Genomic DNA, 21,497 nt, shown 5'->3' with positions numbered 1-21,497 from the left:
CTTGCTTTTGAAGATGCACATCCTGACATGCTCTACTTGTGTATTAGCTGGGGAGCTCAGAGCTGCTACAGTGTTAAAAGGTAAAGCAGTGTCAAGAGCTGTTTTATAATTGCAGAGCCGCCTGCCTCAGGGACTCTGCTAAGCACTTCCAAAGAGGCCACCGAGTTGAAGTGTTGTACCTGACTGTGCCTTACATAAATACCTAAAACACTCTCACTGTCTGCTGCAGATTGTTAGGAACTCAGGCAGACTTAAGGAGAATTTATCTGTCTGTCTGTCTCTGTTCCAGATTCCATCACTCTGGACAGGACAGGCATTTTTTTCTTTGAACAAAGGCTCGATTCTCTCTTCCCTTGCTCCCGTTTGCGTCTTTCCTGTTTGCAGCCTGGATCCTGCACTGGAGCCATAGAAACAGCAGTGCTTTCTTGGGCCCTGGCAGGAAATGTTATGCCTGTCTGGTGGAGTCTGGGTGTGTTTAACAGGCTACTTTGCTGGTGTCTTCTTCCTCCGTGTATAAGCACTTGAAGACATTTGTAATAGAACTTTATTCCTGTACAATATATGAATCTTAGTTTAATAGACCTACGCTATCCTTTCTACTGTCCATTTTAGACTTTATATGTGCCTTTTTTGGGGCACGTACAGGATTTTTATGTTTGCTGAAACCAAGCCTTTAGCACCTGGATTTTGGAAATCCCTGAGGTTATCTCATATTTCTGCTTATTTAAATTCATCTTGACCCATGCATCTTGTAAACTGCTCTGGGGACAGGACTAGTTGTGTTCTAATGCCTTGTTTTTGTTACGGTTTTAGATGGCGCACTCAAATGGAGCAACATCCCTTTCTAATAAAAAGACTATGAGAACTTTGTTTCTTCCTATTGTGTTACCTTCAACAGTCACATCTAGTTCTTCACCATCACGGAATACACTGTTAACACACCGAAGAGTCAAAGAACAGCAAAAGAAGCTTAATCAGTTATTGTGAGTTTCATGTTATCCAAGAAATAAGTGATGTTGAAATTTAAAATTAAACAAATATTACACTTTTGATATCTGAGAAATTATAAGGGTATCTGTTTAGTTTAGAGGGTTTTGAAGTCACTTGCTTAGCGCTAAATGTTTTCCATCTCAAATCAGGAATAATAGAAGAGTACTTGATAGAATCTCTGATGTTCTTTTCTTTTAGAGTGCCAGGAATTTGTGGGTTAAGATTGCAATGTTTGTTGTGGTATCATAAAAAATAGAGCAACTTTTTCATTCAGATAAAAGATTAAAAATAGGAGAAATATTTTAGCATGTTTTATTTGTAGTTTTAGGTTTTATTTGTAGTTTTAATCACTTTAAGCCATTGTGACTATATTTTTACTCTAGAATTGATCGAGCTTTAAAACTCTATCGGGTGTCCATGGAAGAAAAATGTCAAAGAGATCCTGTACCTCCTATCCCAGAGCTACCATCAACTGTGAGTATACAACTCTCCAGGAGTTGTTGTTGTTTTAGCTATTACCTATATTGCTCTTTGTTATTGGGCCACTTATGCCTCTAAATACCTGTCTCTTAATACTTAAAGATACTTACGTCAATCGCTAGTAATTTATAAATAGGTTTATATGTGGGGATATACCCTTTGAAATTGATACCTACAGGTCGACAGAATGAAGTCTTTATATAGCACTATCATTGTTAAATTAAGAGAGCAAAATTATATATGTGTATATTTTGGTAAATTGATCATACATTGGAGTTTTTTTGTTTCTTTTTATGCAGATGAACAGTGAGCAAAAAAAACAAAGAGTGAGTTTAAATTCTACTTCTTTCAAATGAAATACAGAATGATCTCTCTATTCATAAGAATTATGTCTGTTTTGTGGAATTGGTGGCGGTTAAATAAGAAAAGCTTCTTGCAGCTGTCTTGAGGAGGGAACATTTCCAAGCTGTGAATCTTCTGTCACGTTTCACTAGGAGTATTTTCTGTTACAGAAATGTGTATGCCAATAATGTAAGATTTGATCTAAACCTTTCTTAAAGGTCAGTACTTAGAAAATATTCTAATGAGCTTCAGAAGTTTTGCATTTGAGCTCATTAATCACATTTTAGCCAGTACAAAAAGCAATCTTTGGTATGGTTCACCTAATTTGAAGAAGGAATGAACATGTGCAAGTTGTGGAATTTATATGCATTTTTTTATATATAAAAATTTATCTCTAAGAGTTACTTTGAACCAAAATCGAAATATTTATATTAAATAGCCTGAGGGAAATTTAATTACAATTTCCTAGCCAACATGATAAAAATCATTTTGAAGACTGTAGAGGTTCAGATTGTCTTTTGCTTCATAAAAAACTCATCATTCGAGTATAAATCCCAATTTCTTTGGCATTTTGTCTAAAAAGCTGTTTGTTCTTATACTTTCCTATATGAGTGTTATATCCAAAGAACAATAATGTGAGCCTTGGACTGTTTTGTGGTCAGTCTCACAACTTAGCAGAGAAACAACGAAAATGCTATACTGATAAGTACAGTATCTGAGCAGTGAAACAGAGAGACCATTTCACCAACCTTAGAGCAGCTGTCAGTATGCTAGTCACTGGCATGCTTAGAAACTTTGATTTTGTCACATACCAGTAATTAATAACAATGAGTAAGGAGAGTTTTCATTGTCAAATGTGATGCAACAGTATTTAAGTAGCCAGTTATTAGACTTGTAACAGTATTGTTTTTTCAGACCAATTATCTCTTCATGAAGAAATGTGTGAGAAGTAACCCAGTGGTTCCCATTCAGCAGGAGTGGCTGATGGCTGTGCTCACATTGGTGCCAGAGTCACTCATGGAAGGCCAAGACAGACAACTATTAACTGAAACACTTATAGGAGAGGTAGTAAGGGATTTTGAGATGAGCATGAGGAGATGTGTGGGTAAGTGCTACAAATTGCATAATTTTGCATAATTAGGCTAGTATGCTAATATATACAGATGATGAGCTATTTATTTATTTATTTATTCTAACTTGTACTTTCAGCCAAGCATGATTTTGGCCAAAGGCAACTGATCTTTTTAAATCAGTGGCTTCAGCCACTCATTTCTCAAAAACATTTAAGGCAAAACCCTCTAGTCTTATTTTGGCTGCTGAAAAAGTTTCCTTAATCATCTGAAGACAACGTTCAGGCACGCAAAGGCATCTGGAGAGTTCATGGAAAAAAGACTACTTGCACATGACCTTACATTCATTAAGACATGTTTAAACATGTTTAGGTAATTGCATGCAAGGGTGTATTGGTGTTTTTTTTTCCTGCTTTTTTATATACCAGTCATTCGTTCCTTTCTTTTTGGTTCTTTGGAAACATCAGGTTTTCAAGCCTTTTATCTAGTATTGCCTTGAGCTCATCCATAACTTTGCTGATGCTGTTTTGCATGTATGAGGAAGTTCCCAATAAAAAAAATCTGCAAATGTAGCTGTGTTCAACTCGCTTCTGATTCTAAATTGTGATTTTGAAACTGTATTCCCTTTAAACCATGTTTTAGTACCACTTCTTTCAAAGTATCTGAAAAAAAATGAGGCCAGTCCTGCCGCAAATTTTGTGCATGGCTAATCTTTTTAAAACAGATTAAAAACACATCATATGATTTAGAATGTTACTAACTTGAAATGTCATCAATGGTATCCCACTGTACTTATATTCAACAAAATTGCCTTAAATAATTATTTAAACACTAGATTCGCTAAAATGATGATGATTAAAAGATAGAATGATTGGATGTGAGCTGCCTGATTCATTATCGGTATTCACCAAAGTTCCAATTTCGGGTCACTTTGGGAGAAATCTGAGTTTGAACACTTGGATGACGTAGTTGTGTTTCCATCATGCCGTATTCTTGGTCCTATCTGGAGAAAGAATGAGAAAGTACAGGGCTTAACAATCTTTTAATGTTCATATATTTAATATTTTTTCTAGTGCGAAGTGTTCTCATTAAACCAGATGTGAAAGGGCTTGAAGATGAAGAGGAGGCACCCTTGCCTGTGTCGCCTCTGTGAGTGGATTAAGTTAGCAAATAGCTCTCAGGCAAACAGGTTCAGTTATGTGACATTCTTTTTGCGTTGTGGCAATATTACGGCATAATATTATGCTGTAGTGCATTAATCAGAAATTATTTTCTTTCTGCAAAGGATATTTTGTTTGAATGTCTTTATCTAAATGCTTCCCAAAGTTTTAGTATGGACAGTGCTTCTTTTTTATTGTTGCGTTTGCTGTTTAGCACTAATGTCTGGAAATGGCCCTGACCCTGAATGCTCAGAGACTACAGTGTGTGTGAGGTGGCAGTTGATGTCAAACAGCAGCATTATGCAGTAGTGTAACATTCTGAAGCTGCACCCACTGTGAAGGTCTCATCTGGCTTCATGCTGTGGGAAGAAACCTTAAGGAAGAAAGCAAAATAATTTTACACTCTACTAAAATAGAAGAGGAATTGGGGCAGTTAGAACATAATTGTCTGAGCTGCACAATTTGTTGAAGCATCAGAATGTCTGTCATCTAACTACTGATGATAGATGCTTCTTATTAGCTGCTGATGAAATGAAATGTTTACATTGATAGACCTTTGGGAAGAGCAGGTGATTTTAAGAAATCCTGGATTGTAAAATCATTGGTTGTGGAACAGATTTTCTTAGTAGCATGCGCTACATTATACTGGGGATAGCTATATTTACTTATTTAAGTGTTGGTGTTGGAGAATATTTCGAAATGTTACATTGAAAGCCTATTTGAACTCTTCAATTGCTTGTATATACTTATTTATTTTCTCAGAGGCCTGGACTTTTCTAGACCGTGGCATAACAGCTTTATCCAAGCAAAAGAGCAAATCCTTTCTAACTTGCACATTGTTCACCCTATGCTAAAAAGTTTACTGGATATTGGTTATACAGCATTCTCTGACTTACTTATAGTGGATGTATCAAGTTTCAGGTAAAGTCTGTTGTAGTGAATTGTTAACAAATATGTGTGCATTTCTGAAGCTGGTGATAAAAGGAGTTTGTCTGTCTGTTATTTAGACTAGTTATAAAATGGCTTAATGTGTCAGTGTTTTATGAGTGAGTAACTTTGTATTATGAAATAATTATTTTAACTTTTGTTTTTTTATGCTATGTCTCTGCCCTTAAATTGCTGGTATCATCAGCCCTTTTTGTTCATGTTCTGCATTTACTTCTATTAAGATCTATTCATAATTAGGTAATCTCAGTGTCACAATCTCCATAAAAGTCTGATTGGACTGTTTTTTTGTTTGTTTTCCCTCTCCTCCCGGTACAATTTCAGTGCACAGGTAATCCTATGGTAATCCTAACGATCTAATTTCTTACTATTTTTCATCAATTACCAGATTTTATTTTCAATCTTGAAAATTTATTTTCTATGTCTTTCTGCTCATCATTTTTGACAATAATTGTTTTTTACTTTACTTTTTTATTTTTTTTCCTTCTTTCCTCTTTTAAAACTGTGCAAGTGATGCTTAGGTTCCCACTGTGCTTTTCTCCTGGGGAAGAATGAGTTTGTGAGAATGTGTATAGCATTAGTAATACTTTACTGTATTTATGTTTTAATTTGGTTTATATGGTTGTCTATAATCTTTTCTAGATCAGAAGGTCCAATTGACTGTGAATCTTTAAAGACTAATGTAAATTTAAGCTGCTCAAAATCAGAGGAGCAAGTATTGAATACATGGTATCCCAGAGTTATCAATCTCTTTACTCAGAAGAAGGCATTTGATGGTGTTAAGCTGGATAAGGCTGACTCTTTCTATAGCAGTGTGGCCACACTTATGTCTAATCAGGTAAAAATAAATCTTTCCTGCCTATGGAAAATTAATTATGAATTTTAGGCAATTCTTTCATTAGTCAACACCTTATATGATATGGAACCTTTTTAATTGATCACTGTTAACTGTCCATAAAATGATTCAATAATACTGTAATTCAATATTTGAACTAATTTTAACTTCCCTTATTTAAAACACTATGTTTTTTTGGATGCTTGTTTTCCTTGCATTTTTTAGACAAATAGTCTACCATTTTATCAACTGTACATTCAGATGGCTTAAGGAAATATTTTGGTATTTTCAGGACCTTTCTTATCACTGTTCTTAGCACAATTACATGTCATATATTAGTAAGCAAAATGAGCACAACCTTGCTTCTCCCCTGAAAGCAAACATAGCAGTGCAAATAAACCTAAGGGCCTGCTCTAGCAATGTGTATGCAGGTGGCTATAGTTCAGCATAATTTGCAAACATAACTTTGTTTTTCTGCTATTCAGAATGTTTTTCACTTTTTTTTTGTTTTAATAATTTCCTATGGTTTTGCTTTGTAATAATAAATAATAGTAAATAATAATAAAAAAGCAAATGAAATTGCTAATTTCAAGCTGAGACTTTCTTTCAAATTTCTCATTTTACTGAAAATAAAAAATCTTTTTCTGTAATTAACAGTGAACCAATATAATCAGTTCTTTACATTGTTCTATTTATGAGTATTGTAGTCATTGAGAATATATATTTACAGCAATTCAAGAAGACAGTTTTTGAGTCAAGGCTTTAGAGACTTTATAGAAAAATACTGGAATAATATTCTAAGCAATTTATTGCCATATGCCAAAAAATATATGCTTACAGAATGTTTTTATAATAGGTTTATTTTTATAGCAAGAATAAGTGCATGGACTTTACAGAAGTTTTGTTTATTTATTAGTTTGTGTTCTTTATTGGCTGGATTTAATACCCACTGAAGTTATTGGAAATTTTTGCACTAGTTCAGTTATTCTTGAATAAGGCCAATAGTGCTAAAAGGAATAGAAATAATCGATTACTAAATGAAGGGAAAGATAAAGAAAGGTTTTTCTGGTTTCAGATAATAAGTATTATATGCTGTTTTTAGCTGAAAGAATTACTGAAAAGAACTGTTGAAGCTTTTGTGAAGCTTTTTGATCCTGAAGACAGAAGTTGTCTGCCTATATTTAAGATGGAATTGACTCTTGACGATGAAAAAATTGAATTTTATCCAAGCTTCCAAGACCTGGAGGAAGCAGTTCTTTTTATAGTGACTCGGATAGGACAAACACTTCAGGTGTGTATTTATCTTCATTTAAATATATATGTGTTAGCTTAATGTGTTTTAAAGCACTAAGTTAAAGATTTAAAATATTATACTAATGTTTTAGGACCCTGATTACCATGCTAATGGGAAGCAGAATGCTACTTGAATTTTTTGATTTTTTGTTTTTCTCTTGAGAATTCAGAGTTCACAACATGATTCTTAAGGGTTCCCAGAATCTCCAACTCTGAAACTCATTTAGTTATTCCTTGCTCATGAGTTCGCACAATCAGCTACGGATTGTCTAAATTTTCTCTTTTAATCTGCAAAGTTATGAGGCTGTGTTTTTGTTCACAAACAGTTCTCTACTTGTTCATTACTACAAATTAAAGCTGTACCGAATATTTATCCAGGACAGAATAGACTTCTTAGAAGAACAGAATAGAAAAAATTTGCAGTAAGTTTGTATTAATGATTAAAGTCCCCAAAGAAAAACAAGGAAAGTAAGAGTTGATCTTTCTCTTCATTATAAAAAAAAAGAAAAGCCCTGAATCCCAACAACTAATTGTGCAAAATGTAAAGATTTCTGTCTTAGGAACCAGTCTGACTCCATGGAAGACAGCCTTCTGTGGGCTTTAGGTGTATCCCTGTAAATTGGACTCTGGCCTTGACAGTTCTGAATTTTTCAGGGAAGCTTTTTGGGTTTAATTGTGTCTATTTGCACACAGGATAGAATTCAGTTTTGTGTTAGCCAGGGTCATTTAGTTAAATGCCGACTTTGTTCTGTGTTTCTTACTAACTATTAGGATCAGTAAGTAGCTGAAGCTGCACTACTACATATGAAGCATCTGGCCTTAGGCTTGATTAAGGTCTCAAATTTCTGTGATACAGTTTCCTTTTGAGCCTGGCCGTGGTTTACTTTTAAAATAGATATATGCTTGCATTGCTTTTTTGTTGTTATTGAAATTAAATAATCATGACTTGCACTTCTATTAGAATATCCAAACAGTACATTCTTGGCTAACGGGAGGCACTGCAACCTTGGACACGGAACTTCCTAATCATGTTATAGCATGGGCCACATCTGCACTGAAAAAGTACATCAAGGACAACCTGGAAGGTCCAAAAGACTGTTTTGAAAAATATGGTAAGTAGTAGAAGGATGTATTTTAAATCACTCTGTTACTTTTCTGAAGTACCTTATGGTTATTTGTTTGCATTATGCCATCAATGCCATTATTCAATTGTAGTTGAAAGATACGGCTGGCTTATAGATGGAACTGCATGTGCACAGATAGAAAGATTTGAAGCAGAAGAGCACAGTTTTGATGAATATACTGCTGTAAGTTTTAATTATACCTTTTATGTATTATATTTATTGTGAAGTGGGCATAATAAAAATGGAGCAGGTTTCCCTAAGCACTGGGGGAAATAGGTCCTCAGCCTTAAGGTAAAAATCAAATCAACTACCTGCAAAACTACACCATAGATAGATACACACTTTTTCCCTGAAAGTTTATGTGGTAAATAGAACAAGTGATTATGTATTTTCCTTGATGCGTAATACTTATTCACTAAGCAAAATAGTTAAACGATAGCTCTGGAATGTTAAATCTTTAATGTCCTTTTAAAGTTCATAGATGAGTTCTTCACCCTCTCTAAGGAAATAATGAGTTTGCCACCTCTGGCTACTTTCCCTATGATCCATTTGGACTGTGATGATTTAAAGCAAGGTTTGGCTGATAAGGCAAAGAGCTTTGCAAAAATTCTAATGGAAAGAATAGTTGCAAATCACAGAGAGGAGAATGAAAAGTAAGTAGACTTTTCTTTCTGTACAAGCTTTCTGTACATGTTAAATGCATAGTAGAAATACGTAGAGGAAATGTAAAAATATCATACTTCTGTTTAGCAAACTCTTTTGGCTAAATGAAGATATCATTCAAGTTGTATAAGCTGATAACATTTTCTCTGCATTCCTGACTCAAAAACTAGGAGGGGAGCAATATTATTACGGGACTTGGATACTGGGGGATCTCAAAGTTTAAGGGTCTTCATTGCCATTCTGGCATTTTAAGCATGAAATGCAGTACTCCTGGTCCAAGGAATGACAAACTTGATATTTATATGATATTTTTCTCCTAAGTTTCCATAGATCATGACACCTAATAACACTAATGAATTTTAAAGAATAATTAGCAGATACAGATTAAATCATTAAATGATACTGAATTGTTAGGGTAGAATTTATGAGTTACAGTCCAGTTTTATAGTGAGTCTGTATCATCAAAATAGCAAGATACTTGCTAGGGATGTGTTTATTTGTGTGCTGATTATGGCTCTGAGACTGTGCTTAAGATTTAGTACTTATTAAAACTAATGAAAACTTTTTTTTCAAAAGAATTAACTGATTTGAATTTTGTGTTATTATTGTAGGATAATGAGCAATATTCCACTAGACTTTTCTTGTTCAGATTCCCAATTTAATTTCATAAATTCATAGAGCTGTACAATGGTGATACTTAAAAATATAATTTGAGCTTTAATTCCATGAAAGCAGAACTGGAAGATGGTGAATACGAGACCTTAACATTTTGATATATTTTATGCAAAAATAAATTCATAGGATATGCAGGGAATTTGAAGCAATTAAAGAACGTGCATTGAAAGTTCCTGAGACTACAGAAGAAATGATGGAAACAATAGCTTACATAAAGAAGGCCAAAATGAAAGGTATTCCGGAACTGTTGTTAAGGATCAAGGTAATTGACTATTCCTTTCACTTATGGGTGTGTTTTTTTTTTTTTTTTTTTTTTTTTTTTTTTTTTTAACCAAACATGCTGGCCTCTACAAATTCATATTTCATTTGGGAGTGTAGGCACCATTTGTCTGTTCATGCCGTGCCTATGAATAAACTACTTTAATAGCTATTTCAAACAGAATTGCGAAATCCTGCTACTGCTTTGCAGATGCCTTTCCTTGATAGACAAGCTGCGTTTATTATTCTGTGCTCCCATGTGTTCTGCATGTTGTTAGAAGATGTACAGAATATGGCATGTTGCATGGCTTTTTATAGTATAGCAGATGATAAGATGCTCGGCCTAGTGATGTTTATGTAGATACTTTGGTGACTGAAAAATAAAAGGGAAATAAAAACAACAAAAACAAAAGAATTTTAAAAATGTAACATTCAAATATGAAGTGGAGTTTATGTGTAAAAGCAGTCATCAACTATTGCGACCTCTTTCAGTGCCCAAAGATTTTATTAATATATTAAGGTTTTTACTGTTGCAGCCAACCTCCTGTGATTAAAAATTACTCCTCAATTTTGTCTTTGTAGATAGTTTTGTCCTACCCTGCATCTTAAACAAATGTATGATATATATAAACTTCTGCGAAATTTCTCTTATAGGAGTGCTATCAGCGAATTAATTACTTCTTAGATGTATTTCTCTTTGCTCCTGAAGATCTTGAACTGAATGCAGCAGTTATTCTGTGGCCAAAGAAGATTAATGAAGTTTTTGATGAACATGATGATGTAAGGATGTTTTCTTTGTCCATGATACATTCTGACTTGTTAGAGTTTTGACTTGAATTAAGCTATTGATCTTTGCAGCAGCGAAATGTACCTATGTAACCATGCAACATGAAGGCCTATTAATTTAGAAGCGCTTAAAAGCATATTTCCAGGTTTTTGTATTAATGGTGGGCTAGTACATTTGTAGAAGGATTTAAAAATACTGGAAATAGTCACAGTAACTGAAATCCTTCAGGAAGTGTTGCTACCTTAATTTGTTTGTGGTTCGTACTACGTAATTCATAGAAAGGTACATATTCCCTTTAGTGTCATTAGCTAGTACTGAAAATACATCTGCCATTTCCTTGCAGGGGTTAGTCCTCTGAGCAGAAAGTCATTTAGTTAAAATGATATTTTGTTCTATCCCTAAATCGAGTGGGAATTGAATTTCTTAGACAACAATCATTAATAGAAAGTATACAACAATTAATTTTCTCTGTGTGACTTTATGTTAGTTCCTTTTCTGCCACTTGTTCATCTTGCATTCTTTCTCCCTGACTATGATGGAGTGAATCAGAAGCTTTAGTGTTCCCTTGATTCTTTATTGCTCTAAAGAATAGTAAAAATCTGGAATAGAATTTATTCTTGGATTAAATATTGGCTTCTAAAAATGTTAAAGAAATATCTTAAAAAAGATTTACTTAAAAAATAAAAATGTCAATATCTTTCAAATATCAGAATTTAGGATTTCTCTTCCACTAAATTTTAAGCATTTATCAATAAATATGTTCAAGGGTATTGAATGTGTTTCTACTTTATAATGTATCTGTCTTTGTAGGTAGGTCGGTGTAGAGTGTGTCTGACAATAATCTTTCAGAAGTGTGTATCTCTCTAGTTGACTAGATCTTGCAGCGTGCTTAGTGCTAGAATTAGAGTATGGGAATATTTTTGCATTCTTTGTGATTCAGCATCTTTCATCTTTATGCTGTCAGATATGAGTTCATTCTTATTTTAGTGCTGTAGGAAAGGACTGGTCCCTCCTTTGGAGAAGTTCTGTCTGTCAGCATCACCACTTTTGCATTGCAGTAGGTGTCCCTCTTTGTCTAGCCTTGAAAGTGCAGATCATATGTCTGAGAGGGGTTGTGTTCTACGGTTTCTGCCTTTGTAGCACAAGATACATATGAAATGGGACTGGCCCTCAACTGTTGTAGAGGTCTCCTTCTGTGGCAATATGATAGTAAATTTAAAGATGAGAATTTGTTTTTTGGTACAAACGTGATGTCAGCATTGACACCTTGGGCCATACTGGTTGGAGCTTTCCCATCTTTTGTTGGGTTGCTGAAGGAGATGGACAGGCAGTCCCAGCTGTGCCACCGAGTAAAGGATTCCATGCCGCAGCTGCACACAGCCACATGGGACACATGGATAGCCCTTCCACAGAGAACTTGAGTTACTGCAGGGATAACCATTTCTCTATATTGTTTTTCTTTTGTTTGTTTATTCTCAGATTATTTGATTTAAATCGTACTAGGTATGCAAGCACTGAAAGGACTTAGAGTCTTTTGGTTGTTTTTAACCCCAACACAAATTAATTGTTTTGTAGCTGATTGAACAGTCTAGGATTCAAAGGGAATCTGAACTAACACAAAAAAGTGAGAAGCTGGTCGTGGAAATTGGCAGACTGGTGCGTTGTATGGCAGAATTAGAAGAATACTCACAACTGGATTGCATGCAACAGGTCTGATTAACATGTAGTATAAAATGGGTACAAAAGTTTTATATATTTAATACACAGGTTCATTGAAGGTATTTAAAATTAAAAATAGTCAATTCTGTTAGCAAATGTGAAGTAGAAAGTTTATCATCTTATTGCTGCAATGATAAAACTCGCAAAATGATCCTTTTTTTTTTTTTTTTCGTCTAAACTAAATTGGCAATAAATTAGCCAATAATTTGCTGAGTTCCAGTAGGGGCTAAAATACTTAAAATATATAAAGAGGTTTTTCTTTCTTAAAAAAAAAATCTCTGGTTTATATAAAGCATATTATGTGAAGTTCTGACTCGAATGAAATGAACAGGATTCTTATCAACAACTTCAGTAGGATCAAAATTTCATCATCTGATTTTGGGCATGTGAGGTATTGAAGGAAATAATAACAGGTTAAAAAGAGCAGTTGTTAGAAATTTTGATTTCATATGAACCTCAGAAGTTCTTTTTTATAGTAATGAAGACTTGGCCAATGGCTCTAAAACTCTGCAACTTTCTAAATATCTTTTATAAGCTCTACAACATGCCTTTCATTTAAGTGTCAGGATATCACCATTATTATTTAAACAAAACCTTTTCAAAGCATAAAATCACAATCCTAGGATTAGGAATCCCATTCGGCATAATGATAAATAATATGTGTAAAAATGCCTATGTCTGCCTCTTGGAACAGTGGAATTTTAAGGCTTAAGTATCATGAGAATGATTTTGTACTATTGAAGTAGAAGTAGAAGCAATTGTAAGCGTAGAAACAATTTTATTTTCTGCAGCAATAATGTCTGTAGAAAAAATTTTGTTTCACAATAATTTTTTGTTAAGATGCATCCTATTTTTAAAATCATTATCTAGAAATTTAAAAATCCAACCATTTATTATGTTTTGATATTTTGAAAGCTGTTCAGAACATAGCTTATTTATCTCTCAAGGCTAAAATTATTTGATTTCAGTATGTGACTGACCTAAGAGGACTACAGAAGCGCATACAAGAGGCTGATGAAACAGTCACGTTTATTAATAAAGAAGAGATTCTCTTCAAATGGAAACTGACCGACTTCCCACTCCTCGACAGCGTGAAAGTTGAGATTGAACCGTATCAGAAACTTTTTGGTCTTATACTGAAATGGCAGCGAACAGAAAAAAGGTAATTTGAAGAGGATAAAACACAATACTCGTACTAGGTTTATGTCAGTTATAGAAGGTGGCTTGTTTCCTTCTAAACATTAGTAGTTATTAGCAATCCGAATATAACAGAAATATAATTTATATATTGGGGTTGTCTTTTTTTCCTAGTTAAGCCTTTTTTTTTAATATAATGCAAAGGAATGTAGCTGCATAAATGGTGTCATTCATTCTACCCATGTAACTGTATTATTCAGTAAAGCCCATGAATATGATAAGAATCATGAGATGAAGAAGTCTGGTAGGTATTTGACGTTTTGTGTGCAAAAAGCGCAATAACTTTAATTACCAAGACTACAATCTATATCCGATGAAAAATTTTTAATGATTAAATGATTTAATGCAATGAATGTCCAGCTTATGTGGTAGATGTGCTCAAATGATTATGTTGTTTTCTAGAGGCCAGATTTTACCACAGAAGCTGTAATATGTCTGAGTCTACATTAAGTGAGATTTTTTACCAATGCATGTACTCTTCAGAAGTTAGCAAATTGGGAGTGACTCAGCAGTGTGGATTTTCTTGAAAATCTGAAAAGCTGTTTTGATGGCGTACTTTGACTTTTGTGCAAAGCTTAACTTTTGTGGTTTTGTGTCCACTCAGCTGTTTGATTTCAGAGCGTATAGCACTTGAGAGCATAGAGCGTATAGCACTTGAGAGCATTATACAGAAACATACAAGGGCCAGATGAAAGCATTTTTAGTTACATAATAGAATTTTATGTCGCGTGATATTACGTGGAAGAAAAGATTTTTTTTTTGTCATTTATATCATTATTAAATTTATCTAAATCTTTGTGTTGCAAATAAAGTGTCAAATACTTTTGCACTGTATTTGTTGTTCTGTTTTCTAACAGTTCTTTTTTCTCAGGTGGATGGATGGAGACTTTTTGGAACTGAATGGGGAAAGCATGGAGGCAGAGATTGATGACTTTTTTCGAGAGATATACAAAATGTCAAAAGTCTTTCAGCAAAAGCAGAAGAAAATTAAGCAAGAAAGGGACAAAATAGCACAACGTAGAAAAGTAATAGAAGAGAAGATAGAAGAAGAAAAAAAGGCAAATCCAATTTTGGCAATGTGTTCTTCAGTTTTGGAGCAGATTAAAGACTTTAAGGTAGAAAATGGTTAGGGTGGCAGATGTTAATAATATTGGTTGAATTTGGTATTCGGTCTGGATAGGTCTGGGTAGGTCTTGGGGTGTGATCTAAATGGATGGGCAGTATTGTGGCAGGAAACATCTCCTTGTGTTTTCTAGTTAGCTAATTCTAATTAGATGTCCCTCCCGTGTGGACCCCTGGGTAGATCACTAGTGACAGGCCTCCAGCTGGACTTTATGCTATGGATTGCAATCCTCTGAGCTTGGCACTTCAGCCAGTTTCAATCCACCTCACTGACCACTTTTCTGCCGAGTCACTGCTTCACAGTTTAGTATTTCTTCTTCAAAAATGTACTGCAATTACTTAGAAATTCAATACGTGAATGGATTTATGTTTTTCTGAAAGATTATTTTGTCATCAGTTACTACAGGAGATTAAGTACATATCCAATAAGATGAAAATTATGGATGCACTTCACAGTTTTTATCACATACAAAACTTTTGTACTGATATGACTAAACTTTACATTTGGTTTTCCTCAATTAGGAGAATATTCCTGTTGTGACTGTCTTTTGTAACCCTGGCATACGAACTCGTCACTGGCAGCAGATGTCAGATATAGTAGGATATGACTTAACACCAGACTCTGGAACTACTCTGAGAAAAGTTTTAAAGCAGAATCTCACACCTTATTTGGAGCAGTTTGAAGTCATAAGTGTAGGTGCAAGTAAGGTAAGCATGAAGAGCCAATAGTTAAAACATATGTCAGATCTTTTAATGATGACTTTTATGATTTATTAGTGTTTTTTTTTTCCCTGTCTTTGCCCTTATGCAGCAAGAGATCTGATGGGACTTCGTTCCATTAGATGATGGCAATGACTGTGTAAATAATCATATCTCATGTGGCATCGTTACTTCCTGGATGTATTTTTCTCTGTGCATTAGAAAATGAAATACTAAGGAAAATAAGTTAGTTTTTGCTTTTAGATTAAAATGTATTATTCATATGGATAAGCTTAAATATTAATTGCCTGGACAAAGTTAATACAAAAGCTAAAATATTGTTTTTCCACTATAGGAATTTTCTTTAGAGAAAGCAATGTATGCTATGATGGAAACGTGGGCTTCAATCTCCTTTAATACAAGTGTCTATCGTGACACTGGGGTCCATATTCTGTCTGCAGTGGATGACATCCAAGCTATTCTTGATGATCAGATTGTGAAAACTCAGACAATGAGGGGATCACCTTTCATTAAACCGTTTGAGAAAGAAATCAAGGTATGATAAGAAAAGCATCTGATCTCCAAAGTTTTTCATGAGAAAAACTTTTTTACCATTTTTGGTAATTTTGGAATTACTCAGACAACTTTCTTTAAATCTTTGTTAAGGAGTGGGAAAGTCGCCTAATTCAAATTCAGGAGATTATTGATGAATGGCTGAAAGTTCAATCTCAATGGCTTTATTTGGAACCCATTTTTTCTTCTGAGGATATTATGCAACAAATGCCAGAAGAGGGACGTCTCTTTCTGACTGTAGATAGATACTGGAAGGATATAATGAAGTATTGTGCCAAAGACCCAAAGGTGAGGAAAATGTGTTTGTTTTTTTTTTTGAAAACAAGTTTTTCTCCATTTAATCAATGCTTTTGTGTTCAGAATATATACAGTGGGCTGTCACATTGGTTTTCCTAGGGCTTCTAAGAACAGAAGATGTTGTACATTAACTATTTGAGTGACCCTTAAGTGACCTTGAGTGACCTTGCTGTACAAACAATTCCTAACTTATATTTTGCATGTATTTGTTGTTACAGGTTCTTACTGCTACCTCTTTGACAGGACTATTGGAGAAGCTTCAGAACTGTAATGAGCTTCTTGACAAAATCATGAAAGGACTAAATGCTTATCTTGAGAAAAAGCGTCTCTTTTTTCCCCGGTATGATGTGTTTTGGCTATTTCAAAAAAAAAAAAAAAAAAAAAAGAGATTCTGTTGCTTATTTGGTTGTGCAATGCACAGGTCAGCTCTTAAAGCAGCCTGATAATTCAGTAGTGTTTTTTTTTTTTTCCCTCCTCTCTCTCTCTATTTTTTTTCTCTTCCATCCAAATCTTTTTCTAGCTTCTTTTTCTTATCTAATGATGAAATGCTGGAGATCCTGTCAGAGACTAAAGACCCTCTCAGAGTTCAGCCTCACTTGAAAAAGTGTTTTGAAGGCATTGCTAAGCTGCATTTTCTTCCCAATCTGGATATAAAGGCAATGTACAGTTCTGAAGGCGAGCATGTAGAACTGATTTCAAGGATTTCTACATCTGAAGCTCGAGGTGCGGTAGAGAAGTGGTTAATTCAAGTAGAAGATATTATGCTGAAGAGCGTACATGACGTTATTTCAAAATCAAGACTGGTATGGATTTTAGTATTTTCTTATAGTTTACAGGCTAATATAGTTCTATAGGATAGTTTAATAGTTTACATGAAGGGAAATAGTTTATTCTTTAAGTCCTGGCTTTCTAAAATTCTCCTTGAACACGAGAATTTGAATTAAATCAATTGCTCAGTCTCTTTTATTTAATTAAAAATCAGAGATTTAAAAAAAAAAAAACTTGCAATATGTTGCTTACTCCTTAAAGAAAACTGTCATGCGGAAAAATAGTATTTGTGTAGAGTTAGGAAGTTGTGACTATTTTCATAACATGTAAAGATAATGTCTTTAAACTTCAAAGTATTTATCAAATAACAAACAAATTTGGGAGGAGGACTAGGGAGAACACAACTAAAATTGCTTTTTGATTTTTCATTGTCAAAGGTTGATAGAATTGCATAACATTTTTTTATTATATTATGGTACATATACACTGGCTCTGCATTTGACTCTTCCAGGCATATCCAGAAGCTGAGAGAAAAAGTTGGGTTCTGGAGTGGCCTGGGCAGGTAGTATTGTGTGTGTCTCAAATGTTTTGGACAAGTGAGGTACACGAAGCTCTTTGCAGTGGACAAGAGGTACTATATTATGCATTATCCTTTTTTTTTATTAATTTCTCATTTGTTTAACCAAATCATTTATATTTTTCCTCAATTACAATAAGGTTTAATAAAATATCATTATGAGTTTGATGTTCATGTATTTTGGTATAGGGGTTTGCATCTTTGCATGATTCTGTTACTTGAATACGCTTGTTTAGAAAAAGCAGAGGTTAAAAAATTGCTGTAGCTTTTCAACATAAATATATAACTGTGTATGAGAGATGAGATGATGTGAAAGGAATTAATTTTAATCATTTCTTTTTTTTCTCAGGGTTTAAAGGATTATTATGATACACTTCAGCTTCAACTTAATGATATCGTAGAGCTGGTAAGGGGAAAGCTGTCAAAGCAAACAAGGACTACACTGGGTGCCTTGGTTACTATTGATGTTCATGCCAGGGATGTTGTCATGGAAATGATTGAAAGTGGTATGTATCTTTAAAAATATGTTTTTTTCATGTGCTTCTCAAAACCTTAATCCTGAGTTGATGAAAACATATTGTACTACCTGATTTTGCTGCCTAAAACATAACAATATTTAGATGCGAGCATTAAGTGCTCAAAGCATTGATTATTTCAGTTGTTGTGAATGTAACCTTAATAGAAAATGTAGTTATATAAAATTTCTATTGTTGCTACTAATGCTATGTTTTTCAGGTGTGCAGAGTGAAACAGACTTTCAGTGGCTTGCACAGCTACGATATTACTGGGAATTTGAGAATGTTCGTGTCCGCATCATCAACTGCAACGTGAAATATGCCTATGAATACCTTGGAAACTCGCCCCGCCTTGTCATCACGCCTCTTACAGACAGGTGTTACCGCACCTTGGTATGATCCTCTACAATGAATGCTACTAAATAATTTTGCTGTAATATGTCTTAAGCTGGTGATTATAGCCATACTTTCAGGGCTTGCATTTGCTAAATGAACAGTTTCTGTTAAAATACACAGTTTTCAAAGATTCTAGTTTGTATATAAATAGCTTAAGTGAAACAGACTTATAATAAGATTAGTAGATTGTTCTGTTGTGAATGAGTGTCTGCTTGTTTGGTTTTAAGCAAAACGATAAATGGAAAAAATATCCTAGCAAGTTTATCCCTGTCTAAATTTTGAGAGTGCAAATTCCTTCTCTTATATTCTCTTTTTGCTGAATAAGATGAAATAGGATCAACTTGTGATGTTTTTTCTATATCCTATTTATTACATCCAAACTGAACCTACAACTTTATTTTTTTCTGTCAGATTTTTTCAGACTTCATAGGAGTGACTATAGAGTAAGTGGTCAGTGGAAAATGAATGGAAGGAAGACAGGAAGACATGTGGCAAAGACTAAGAAAAGAGGAAAAAGTATATTAAGGGAAAAAGGCAGAAAAGAGAGGCAGCCGGGCAACTGGGTCACTTTTAGTTTGAAAGTTATATGTAGGCAAGAACTGAAAAATTTGATTGAATAAAGTTTAAGTAACTAATCACAGTCATAATGATAATGAATAAAACTAAGCTGTCCTTCAAGGAAAGCTGAATACTCTTATCTGCCTTTCTAGGGAAAGTAAAGGATATTTTTAAATTGGACTAGTTTCGTTGTACAGTAATTTTGTCTAGTTTAATTTAACATTTTAGATCAAGGGCTATTGCATATGAGTTAAGTTGAAATAATTTCTGTGAACTATTTCTGTTGCTTAGATTGGAGCTTTCTATCTAAATCTTGGTGGAGCCCCAGAGGGTCCAGCAGGGACCGGGAAAACAGAGACCACAAAAGATTTGGCTAAAGCTCTTGCTGTGCAGTGTGTTGTCTTCAACTGCTCAGATGGCCTTGATTACCTGGCAATGGGGAAGGTAAATAGAAATATATGTTGTGCTTTGTGCTCCATTTTTAAGAATGTAAACCATTGATTCTTTACTTTGCAGAGATGCTTAGATAAGTGAGCATCACCTGTGAACTGCTACCACTGAATTTCAATCCAAAGACACAATATTCAGTGTCTTCCACATGAGTCTAATGCTGTATGCTTCAGGAAATCTGACTCAGTTGCTAACAAATATATGCAAAGTAACTAGTTTGCAGAATCGGGATCTTCTGTTTTAGCTTCCTTTAGAATCAACAAAGGAGGGTTTTTTTTGCCTTCAGTGTATCACTCACCTTTGCTGTAAATGTGTTTGGAAATCATCCAAGTTGTGTTATTAAACTTTGAAATATGATACTCTTGATCTCTTTTGTATCCTCTAAGTTTCTTTTATAAATATGACCACTGATTTACTTTGTTTGTTTGTAGTTTTTCAAGGGTTTGGCCTCATCAGGTGCATGGGCTTGCTTTGATGAATTTAATCGCATTGAGCTAGAAGTATTGTCTGTTGTGGCACAACAGATCCTTTGTATCCAGAGAGCCATACAGATGAAGCTCGAAGTGTTTGTTTTTGAAGGGACTGAACTGAAACTCAACCCCAACTGTTTTGTAGCTATTACTATGAACCCAGGTTACGCAGGACGTTCTGAACTTCCAGATAATCTGAAGGTAAAATAATTGTCTGCTCTAATAATAGAATACGTGTCTGCTAAATAATAGAATGTCTACTTAAGAGTGGATTCCCCAGGGGATTGAAGACCACATATATTGCTGGTATTAACTCAAACTGTGCCACCTAGAATGTAAGCATATACTGCTCGTGAGATTTGCACATACTAAGCCTCCTTCCTCTTTTTTTCCTAAATACTTTGTTCTTAAATAAGTAAAAATAATTTCACATGTTCATTTTTGACTTTGTTAACTATTTCTTTGGAGAGACCTGGTGTCAGCAAACCAAACTTCTAGGAGTGTTCAAATACATCTGCTCAACCTTGGACAGAAGTGTGCCAGAGCCTCAGTGGGAGCTATAATACAAACACTTAAAACTTAAAGCAGAGTTAGTGTGCAGTCAGGGCTGTACCAGCTGCAGATTACCGCAGGGAAAGAAGGGCATTCTCTTGCCTGCTGTGCAGGCCCCCACTCTTCATTCTTCCTGCTGTGTTGGAGGTATCTGGCTCTCAAATGAAATATATAAGGGGTAAACTGTGCTCTTGAGATAGTGGTGAGGGGTAATAGCTGGCAGAGTGTGTCAAACAAGGGCATATCCTGGACTTATCTGCACTGGATTTTCGTGATCTTAAACTTTTGTTAGCATCCTGGTAACGTATGAGCTGTATTTAGAAACATATATAATACTTTTATTTCGTTGGCTTCTCGTGTTCTGAAGGCCACTGTTTCCAGTGCGCCTGTTGAAGAGGATTCACCATTTATATGACCATAATAAGCAGTACTTTATTTGCAAAGCTGTTAGTGTATTCAAGTTAAAATGTTATGATGGGATGAATATTGATCCAAATAGTTCTGATAACTATTAATTTTTCATTTAATGATCTGAAAATATTTCTTTGGGTATGCATTTCAGGTTCTTTTCCGAACCGTAGCCATGATGGTTCCTAACTATGCTCTGATAGCAGAAATTTCTCTCTATTCATATGGATTTCTGAATGCAAAACCATTATCAGTGAAAATAGTGATGACATACAGACTTTGTTCAGAACAGCTCTCTTCACAGTTTCACTATGATTATGGTATGCGAGCTGTTAAAGCTGTACTGATTGCTGCTGGGAATCTAAAATTGAAATTTCCAAAGGAAGATGAAGATATCCTGGTGAGTTCCTGAGAGAATAATTTTTAAGGAATTTCACTGATGAATGAAAATCCAAATTCTGAAGGTAGTGCCACTAAATGTTCATTAGCACATTACTGATCTGTTTTTCTTGGTTTCCTCATTTATGAAAAGTAATGAAGTGAGATTACATCACCTGTAATTTCAGGTGATGTG

General features: G+C 34.5%; 1 protein-coding gene across 1 annotated transcript in view; it reads left to right on the top strand.

Annotated features, from left to right (window-relative positions):
- Positions 1-813: 813 nt before the first annotated feature.
- Positions 814-21,497, top strand: part of DNAH12 (dynein axonemal heavy chain 12) — a 57,739-nt gene continuing 37,055 nt past the window's right edge. The window contains exons 1-27 of the mRNA XM_088532053.1: positions 814-983; positions 1,374-1,464; positions 1,770-1,796; positions 2,728-2,917; positions 3,956-4,031; positions 4,805-4,963; positions 5,630-5,825; positions 6,925-7,113; positions 8,077-8,227; positions 8,331-8,422; positions 8,714-8,892; positions 9,704-9,839; positions 10,490-10,615; positions 12,198-12,332; positions 13,310-13,503; positions 14,410-14,653; positions 15,183-15,368; positions 15,715-15,915; positions 16,026-16,220; positions 16,448-16,569; positions 16,750-17,032; positions 17,509-17,628; positions 17,924-18,080; positions 18,310-18,482; positions 19,335-19,487; positions 19,925-20,164; positions 21,078-21,323. Of these exons, the coding sequence (XP_088388179.1) occupies positions 814-983; positions 1,374-1,464; positions 1,770-1,796; positions 2,728-2,917; positions 3,956-4,031; positions 4,805-4,963; positions 5,630-5,825; positions 6,925-7,113; positions 8,077-8,227; positions 8,331-8,422; positions 8,714-8,892; positions 9,704-9,839; positions 10,490-10,615; positions 12,198-12,332; positions 13,310-13,503; positions 14,410-14,653; positions 15,183-15,368; positions 15,715-15,915; positions 16,026-16,220; positions 16,448-16,569; positions 16,750-17,032; positions 17,509-17,628; positions 17,924-18,080; positions 18,310-18,482; positions 19,335-19,487; positions 19,925-20,164; positions 21,078-21,323 (4,431 nt within the window). The remainder of the gene's footprint in view (positions 984-1,373; positions 1,465-1,769; positions 1,797-2,727; positions 2,918-3,955; positions 4,032-4,804; positions 4,964-5,629; positions 5,826-6,924; positions 7,114-8,076; positions 8,228-8,330; positions 8,423-8,713; positions 8,893-9,703; positions 9,840-10,489; positions 10,616-12,197; positions 12,333-13,309; positions 13,504-14,409; positions 14,654-15,182; positions 15,369-15,714; positions 15,916-16,025; positions 16,221-16,447; positions 16,570-16,749; positions 17,033-17,508; positions 17,629-17,923; positions 18,081-18,309; positions 18,483-19,334; positions 19,488-19,924; positions 20,165-21,077; positions 21,324-21,497) is intronic.

Source organism: Tinamus guttatus, unplaced genomic scaffold (assembly GCF_059628265.1).
Source record: "Tinamus guttatus ecotype Peru unplaced genomic scaffold, ASM5962826v1 Tinamus_guttatus_pri_ptg000451l, whole genome shotgun sequence".
NCBI lineage: Eukaryota > Metazoa > Chordata > Aves > Tinamiformes > Tinamidae > Tinamus > Tinamus guttatus.
This window is presented reverse-complemented; position numbering and strand designations above follow the sequence as displayed.